Source organism: Antrostomus carolinensis, unplaced genomic scaffold (assembly GCF_000700745.2).
Source record: "Antrostomus carolinensis isolate BGI_N321 unplaced genomic scaffold, ASM70074v2 scaffold2500, whole genome shotgun sequence".
NCBI lineage: Eukaryota > Metazoa > Chordata > Aves > Caprimulgiformes > Caprimulgidae > Antrostomus > Antrostomus carolinensis.
The window spans coordinates 2,905-12,028 of record NW_010288871.1 but is presented as its reverse complement, the minus strand read 5'-3'; the positions used below and the strand labels follow the sequence as shown (position 1 = coordinate 12,028).

At 42.0% G+C, this 9,124-nt stretch overlaps 1 protein-coding gene across 1 annotated transcript in view; it reads left to right on the top strand.

Annotated features, from left to right (window-relative positions):
- Nucleotides 1–460: 460 nt before the first annotated feature.
- The window catches only part of LOC104524834 (phosphatase and actin regulator 3-like), a gene marked incomplete at its 3' end in the record, with an annotated part of 11,121 nt that continues 2,457 nt past the window's right edge, over nt 461–9,124 (top strand). Inside the window, exons 1-5 of the mRNA XM_010167830.2 lie at nt 461–514; nt 1,436–1,487; nt 1,740–1,901; nt 2,756–2,833; nt 6,973–7,155. Coding sequence (XP_010166132.2) covers nt 461–514; nt 1,436–1,487; nt 1,740–1,901; nt 2,756–2,833; nt 6,973–7,155 — 529 coding nt within the window. The remainder of the gene's footprint in view (nt 515–1,435; nt 1,488–1,739; nt 1,902–2,755; nt 2,834–6,972; nt 7,156–9,124) is intronic.

Here is a 9,124-nt window from a genome sequence, read left to right as displayed (position 1 = left end):
TCCAAACTGTAAATCATAAATATCACCTTGGTAGACACCATTCTTTCAAAGGCAAAAATAGATTCTTTACATACATTTAAAATCTCTTCTAAATTAAACCTCAAGATAAACTCTGTGGAATGAGACAAAATATGTTCTAAATTCAGTACACAGAAAGAAATTCACTGGGTGTGCACAATGGGCAGCAGAATTGTTACAGCCTTTCTCTGTTCTGATAGTTCATGTGGCCAAGTTTTTAGTTTGTCTCCACTGGATGATTCATCTCTATTACCAGTATTTTCAAAATTAAATGGAAGAGGAGGAATGTGTTGATTCCCCTGCTGTGTTTAATAATATTCCAAAAATTGTTTCCTGTTTACTTGGAAATCCCCACCTCCATGCTGTGATTTAAGCATTCTCACCCTGTTGACTTAAAAACGAAGCCTAGAAGATGCTGTATAGTTTTTATCTTGCAGTCATAATGCAATTTATGATAAATGTTGTTGTTCCAGAGAGAAATGACTTGGAAATGTACGTATGTTTACAGCTCTACATTGCTCATTTAAATAATAACTGATTGTTGGAAAAAAAATTACGAAATTGTCATTCAGTTTTTATTTATGTAACATGTCTGATGACTGATGGCAGCTGCTTCTTTAACAATCACCGTGTTGGTTCTCAAATACAAATCTCAGTAAAGGCATCAATAACCCCATTTATGGAGCTGTGCTACTTTCTTTCATGGTACTGGCTGGCACACAACTGTGAATAGTCAGTATGATTGTTTTGTGCAAGACTCGTCTATAAGCAAAACTTACAGTGTATTTTCAAGACAAAATATTAAAAATACCTAAATTGCTTTTCCAGCTGAAGCATTATCTCTGAATTCCTGTGGCTTGGCTGGACAAAAGGCAAAGAATTTTCCCCTTAGCTTCCTCAAGGAATAAATTTGCACAATAGTTCTAAGATTTTACTTACGTAGCACATATCAAACAAACTATTCTTATAGAAAAGATTTGCATGAGCTGACACAAGTCAGTGTGTTCTGTGTTAGCTTATGTGAAAAGAGTTCATTTAAAAGGCAGCAACATCCTGTGGCCTGAGAACAGAGCTGAAGCTGGGAATTCAGAAGGGACCTGAGCTTTCTCACACTTCCTCTCAGCTTTTCATAGAGGTCTAAATTTTTCTAAATGAACATTACATTTATGTGATTAACCAGAGGCCGCATGGGCCTGATTTACCGATGTGTTAAATTTCTACTGCTCCTATTAAAGCTGTTGGGAGCTTCCAGCTCTCCACATTTCAGACGGCTGTAATGCAGTTACACACAGCCCTTGGGAGGGAGAGTAACACCATTACCTTGGCGAGTACCAGGCATGGACAAAGGCAGGAAAGCGATGGAACAAAGCATGGGGTGTACAAACTCAGCACATTCCCCTCTCTGTGGGCCTAACAGCCCATAAGGAATGGCAGCAGTGGAGATACCGAAATATTTGGCATCCAGACAGGTACTGTGCAAGATCAGACTCAGGAGAGCTGCTGGTAGGAAGCACCTGGCTGGCCCAGTGAGGTTGAACGCCTCTGGCTGGTGTCCCTCAGCTTGACCAACAGCTCCAGCAATGCAGAGACTCTCCAAGTCTTACACTGCTTACCTCAGTGACTAGACTGAATGCTTGTTAGCCTCCATTTGCCTCCCCTTTTTAAGTCTCTGCTGAAGCGTTTTGTCTAACAGCTGGCTTTCCTCTCTCCTCCCCTCTCAGATGAGATGGAGCAGTCCCCTGCAATGCGTTCTGACTACTTGGTCTCAGGGATTCGAACTCCGCCAGTGAGGAGGAACAGCAAACTGGCAACACTGGGCAGGATCTTCAAACCATGGAAGTGGCGGAAAAAGAAAACCGAGAAGCTAAAGCAGACGTCTGCAGGTAGGATGAGAACAACAGAGTGATGCTGCACAGAGCAAAGCTTAGCTTGGCTGAAATCTGCTTACAAAGGAAATGTTAACGGTGACCTGATCTAAACCTCATTCAGAGACTTCAGCATGTTACAGATTAATAACGTTTAAGGCTAGGAAGAGACATATAGACTGACTTCCTATATAAGATTATAATATAACATACATTTAGAAGAGAAGGTTACAATATGAGTGTGAAGCACAAGCCTTGACACAGACTGCTTTTCATGGGCTGTCCCTTCTCCAAAATATGCTACATTTTTGGCCCCAAGTATCATCACCCCTTTTATTTGGGGTGAAGATTATATAAGTCACAGTAACGTTATGAAAAGTGACAGGAGGGAGCTGCAGCATGTAAAATGCCTTCCCTCAAGTATCTGCCTCTGCAGGGAAGGAGCCCAGCACAAAGCACTGCATGCTCTCAGCTAGTCTCCAGGGATGTACCAGGAGATCAGTAAGGAGACAAACTCACTTGGCTTTTCCTAAGACAAGGATGTTGCCACTTGCCCCAATACCCCATGGAGTGTCACAGTAAAGGACACTGCTTCCTGAGGCAGCTCCAAAGCGCTGTATGAAACAGCATGAAGGCTCCAAGATCTGCACTCAGTGTGATCAGACACTAGGTTAGATCATAAATCTCAGCCCTACGTGTGGGTGATTTTGCAGTTATTTTAACAAAGGAAAAGGCACAAACAGGCTGACCAGTCCATGCTCCCCAAAACAAGATCCTTTCCAAGCACACAGTAGTTGAGACGAAAGGGAATTTCCACTTGTTCACTCCATTATATGAATATTCTCTTGTTAACGGGCTGTTACTTCATGCAGTGCTGGAGAAGAAGATGACAGCACGACAAGGTCGGGATGAACTCATTAAGAAAGGCCTTCTGGAGATGATGGAACAAGGTAAGTAAAAATTCTTCATCTTTTTTATCAGAGTCTTTTTCAGGAAAATAGGTGGAAACACATAATTGGAAAAGAAGAAACCTAACAATCAAATTATATAAAAAGGAAAACCTTCAATCTAAACAGAGAGGAAAATTCAGTATGTGAATTAAGCACAGCTTTCTTCAAATTCCTCCCTGCTGAAATCAATTCATGGAGTTCTAATTTTTGACGTTTTACCATCTTGAATGCAACTCCATCTTCACTTGATTTATATATGGTTCAATCTGAGCTGGTACATATCTTTTATGCAATTGCTGTAAACCTAGCTAAATCCTACTGCCAAGAAAGTCAGCTAAAGCTGGTATAAATATAAACTTAAACATTCAGCTAACATGTACAACCCATGAATCCAAATCTCATCAAATGATACTAATCTGATGTTTTCAGCTGTCTTTCCGGTAAACCAAGTTTGTGACAAATCATATTACCATTCTGCCTGGTTTTCATTCTCATGGAAAAGTGAAGCATTTGGTAGTGTCATTTTAAAGCTTTCCTGGTTCAGCTTTTCAGAAATCACTGAATGAAAGCTGATAAAGTGTCAGAAACATGCACAAAGGACTGTGGTTCTGTATGTCCCTGCTCCAAAGCCCTCAAGGGAGACAGAGATCTGGATGAGTTCTCTGTGAGATCAAGTGAGCTCCCAGTGTTATGGACAACATCCCAGTTGCCATTTCCATCTAAACAGAGATAAAAAACATAAATCCATCTTTACTTTGAAAACTTTATAGCAGAAAGTACTGTTGTGAAAAAAAGATTGGCCTTTTGAGTTTGACCAATCTGATAGATAGAATTTATATTCTTTGAAACTAATAATTGAGTTTCTTTGTATAAAACAAATGCCATGCCTATAAATAGTCTGTGGGACAATACTCACTGATGCTATGCTGGAGTGTAACCGAGCAGCTGAAGAGTCAGGAAAAAAGCATTTTAAACAGGTTTGGGTTTTGGTTTTTTTCCCAGTAAAGCTATTTTCATACTATTTTATTGGATATATTTTAATGAGTTTTATGCTCAAGTTTTTTTTTAAAAAAAAAAAAATCTATCAAACCACTAATCTGTTCTAAAATGGAAGTTTTTAGAAAGCTCATTTTTAATTCTGTCCATTGAACTCTGTGTCTCATAATTCTTGATAATTAGTTAGCCTATTAGCACTATGGGATAGAAAAATACACCCCATTTCTGCTAGGAGTATGGAAGTTCCCCATAAACCATGAATTTGAAGACATGGGTACCTATAGCTTTACAAAAGCACAGTAAAATAAAACTTCTGTAAGGCACATTAAAAGATAATAATAATAACAACAATGAATCAATAAACCTCTTGCATGCATAAAGAACTAGCTGGGAGGAAAACAGATGATGCTAAATTGCAAGACCATTTTAACAAAATTAAAATTATTTAAATAAATACATGTAGTCCAGTAAGAAGTGAGGACAAGCTGTGCTTTCAAAAAGGCCGCTGCAAACAGGCTGCTCACCTGTCTGCAGTAAAGTTGCAGGGAGTCCTGTAATAATCAAACAGATTTTCAGTGCCTCCCTGCTGCCCAGAAGGGAAAGAATGGCGAACAGTCAGCTGAAGGACATCGCAGCTGCCTGCAAGTGATTCTTCTTTACAGAGTGTTGTGAATCTCCAGGGTTATTTTATTATATTATTAGGAGAAGTAGCTTATTAACTGGAATCAAAAATTGACCCAAATAATTCTCAGTAAATGATTAGTGCCCTACTTGGACTGAGCTGAAGTGGCAGCAGTTTCAAGGCTAAGTCCTCGTTTGTGCAGTAAGTTGCAATTGTCAAAGCAGCAAGACTATGCTAAACGACCAGAGTAAATCCTAAAATCCCTCCATTTCATCAGTCTCTACTTCACTTCCAGAGACCTGATTCCTGCTTTCTTTCATAAGTAGCCCAAACTGGGATGAAGCTATAGTCTGAGAAATCTCCAGATCTCCTTCATGCATTTACAATAGCTGTGTCACACTCTGGTTTCGCAGCACAAGGTCTGTCAGCAGCATTTTGAACTGGACTGTTTGGCTCAGAGCGAACCACAAAGCGAGCACAGAATCTGCATCAATCTGTGAGCAGCCTAGGGTGAAATTGCACCGTCCTTGCTTTGGTGATGACTCATCCTAACAGGTTATGTCACTCTTTCTCCTCACACAACCCCAAAACCCAGCTGCCCAGACATACTGCGCAGACAAGGTTGCACAGCCTAGCCCCTTCTGTCTTCTCCTCTCCAGCTCTGCTCACAGAGGGCAAATGCAGCTTCAGTATTTGAAGCTGGCACACAGTGGGATTCATTCCCAATATAAATTGCAGCCCTTCTTCTGATTACTTTGCAATACTCACTCACGACTGTCCTGCTGCTTTCCTTACCAGTGGATCTAAGATCTGTGCTTTCTCCTGTCCCCTGACTATCTCTAAAATACAGCATTGGGACCCACTGCCACTCAAAGCAGCACACCTACTTTGATTTAAGCATGAGCTGATCATTTCTGACCAGGAACATCACTGTTGTGAGTCTCAGACACTCCTCAACAGAAATTCCGTCTTCTGCTTGTCATTTCTTCGTTAGTCACTACACTTGCCATCGGCCAGGATCTGAAGGAACTCATGTCTCTCTGACTGCCGTTTCATGGTGGCACAGCTGTCAGCAGCTTGCCTTTCTGAAGGGTGTGACGAACGTACAAAGCAGAGTTACCTTGAGAACATTTAGGGAGCTTCCCCCAATATTTCTCCCTATTTTGAGCACAAAACTGATCAGATGTACCTGTACTTACAGCAGAGAGAGATAAGGGCTGCCTGTCAAATACTGCAGGCCGCTGTTAATACACCGATCATTATCTATAGGCTGCCTTCACAATGAGCTGAAATGTAGGCAATGAACTTTCCCCCCCTCCCCTTCCTTGTATCATAGCAACTGTGCTACCGCAGGGGCTATTTTAAGAACAGTAACTTTTCACCAAACGTGATTATGAGGCAGACTGAGTGAGCTCAGCGTACAAAAATACCGCATCCCTTCCGCAGCATCTCTGGGCCAAAAGCTGATACCCTTACCCAAAAGGGCAATAAATTACTCTGCAGATTGTCCAAATAGTATTAAAAAGGAGTAGCTGTGAATGCTAGCACTGATTTTAAATCAATGTTCAAGAAACTTGTCATGATATCATAAGCCCTGTCAGGAGCTTCCAGAAAGGAGTGTCTAGGGCTGAGAAATACAAGTTGGGTGGTCAGGGGTGGACAGCAGACATGTCCATCAGCACGGACTGCTGGCTACAGCGGGAAGTAATTGCTTTGATTTGCAACAGTGATGTAGATCTTGTAAATTCTGAGAGAGTCGTGAAGTAAAAGGGTAGTTTGTATTCTGAGGACTCTTGCCTGAATAGGAGAATACCAGAAAAGCTTCAGTCATCAAGATGCGTACAGCTGCAGGGATCGCTGACACAAAAATCTTTCAGAGTAAGCACAGGGAGCAGTTTCTAGGTCTGCATGAAGAGGGATTTGAATTTCTGATCAGCTCAATCACAGAGGACACAGTTTTCAAAGCTGAGTAACTAAAACTATGCTCAAAACCTACAGTTTGGTAGGGAATGCCAGCAGCCTTATCTTCAGCAGGGCTCCGATGTTACTGCTGGGGCAGCTGGATGGCAGCGTGTCGTGCACAGAGCCTGACACAACTCAGACACGTCAGACCAACCTGTGCACGTGCTGCACCACGAGCTCTGCTTGTGCAAGGAACTGCCTCCTCCCAGAGAGCTCTAATTTCTCATGCTTGTGCTCATCTCCCACATAGCAGGTGCTCACAGAGGACAGTGGCTTTCCTGTACATGCACAATGGCCATTTGCCCAGACCGTGGGATGTCCACAGAAAAAGGTGCCCCCTTGAGAAAACTGGGTGATTATTAGTATCCAGATGGGCTGATCTCCACAAGTTTTGCATTACAGATGCTCAGCACTGTTAGAAATTACATGCTGCTCAAAGACAAATCTCAGTCCCCTGAGCACTGGCATCTTTGAGACTCATTCTTCTCAAGAGGCTAGCAGGGAGTTTCAGCTTTCACTGCTCATGGTTTAGTTAAGATTCAATGATTTGGTGTTTCAGATACCGAAGGCAAAGCCTGCACTGGTGATGATGCCACGAGAGCAACGCAGAGTGACCCTCCAGCTCCTGTGTGCCAGGCACTTGCCTCAGAAGAGGTGCAGCAAGAGAGTACAACAGCAGCCACAACGAATGCGACCTCGCTGGGTGAGGATCTGCATTTGGATGAGCTGAAAGAAGATGCAGGTATTGGATATAAAATGGTTTTGGGTTTTTTTTGAACTATAAAATGTTAAAAAATATTTCTGCTGAGCTGCTTCATGAGAAGTCAAATTGGTCAGTGCATTAAAGGGTCGGAGCACCTTGTTCAGCTCAGCCCATACTAGGTCAGCAATCAGTACTAAAAACAGTGATTTTTTGAGACTGCTACCAAACTGAGGGACCACAGAAAGCTTGGCATAATGGGATTAGTTGGATTATGAGATGATCCAATCTTGGCATAGTGCCCCTTTGGTATTAGCACTGACTGCTGTGAAGATCTCTTAAAAACATTTCTTAAACTTCTGTGCCAAGCCTGAAATTGCTTGTCCTGGCTCAGGAGAACAATGTCAATACACAGCCCACACTGTCTGTATCATCACCTTGTCTACAACATGCTGCAAATACAAGTGAAGTTCAATACCAGGAACACAGATAAGCTAACCCAAGCTCCTTTCATGCAACTGCGCTCTAGCAGAGCACATCTGTGACAGCAGTTCCTTGGGACCAGAGCAGCCAGGCACAGCCTAGCAGCTGGAGGGTTTACATTTACTGCCTGACAATCAAGAAATGCAAAGCTGTAGAGATAATGCTTTATCCTAGTTTGTGAGGAGTACCACGTAGTGATTACAGATCTTCTTGCCCATTCTTTCTGGTCAATCTTTACACCTTCACCATCTGCTCTGGTTGCCTTTTGTTCTCCACCCACCCCCTCATGCCCTGTGTTCTATCTGAGGTCCCAGCCCCCAGCCACTTTCACCAAGCCCACCCCTACCTGCTGTGGTTTACTGAGCAATGCTGCCTGCTTCTGCTCTTACCCTGCTTCAGCAGCTCAGAATGGAAATCATTCTCTGAAGGGTTTTCCATTTCTTGGCTTTATCCTTTCCCATTTCCTTTTCCTCCTGTCCTTTCCATCCCCATGACTCATGCAATTTTGCTCCCTTTTGCTGTTTTACTTTTATATAATATTGCTCTTCTGGCTCATTTCTAGCTCTACTCCACTCTTAATTGTTTTGACAACAGAAGCTCTTCTGTCTTCCAAAAAGTATCTCTTGTCATGTTTGCTCATCACAAAGATTTTTTTTTTTGGTTTAAGTTTTGCAACACCTTGCCATCACCCATCACCTTCTTCATTTCAACTACACGTGTTATTTCATCAAGAAACATCCCAAAGCACTGTTTGTGGGCTTCTAAAGATTTATCTTCTCTCTTTTTTGTGTCTTAAAATAGAGACAAAATAGAGAATTGGACATAGACAGCTTCCATTAATACATGCCCTTAATGCTTTTCCTTTCTCTTCAGACTCTATCCTTTATGGCTACGTTTGCTTTTGTATCACCCTAAAAGTTATTTGAGGCAAAGCCCATTCATCTCCCTGTTCTTAGAACAACTGGATCAACATCTTGACCAGAATCCTTCAGGCACTGCTATTATTAGCAATAACACACTTTTCTAGAGTGTGTTCCATATCACTAAGGAAATTTACCTCTGAACTTGCTAATTCTTATCACTGGGAGAAGCTATCCTGGAAAGATGGCACTAATAATGTACCATGTATTTAACCTTATGGCTCTGCTCTCTCATTTTGAGTTTATTGTAATGTTTGTCCTTGGGCTCAATCCAGGCCCAGTACAGTAGGTGTCTTTCCACAAATTCATATAATATATGGCTAGTTAAAAACAAAATGAATATATTTGCTTTATACTCAATATGTTGTGTTTCATCCTGAGGATGTGGGGTGAAGGCCAGGGAGGGGAAGAGGAAGGAACAAAAGGAAATTTTTGTAGACTTCACGTTTGGTTAAGACACAGAAAATGAACAGCCGAGGCAGAAAGAGGGCAGCTTTTCCCACCTAGCCTAGCCAAAGACCCTGGGGGCAGTCCCAAGGAGAGGATTTCTACCTAGTAGTGAGGTGGCATTTCAACAAGTGGCACTCCATGAATAATTAGCTACCATG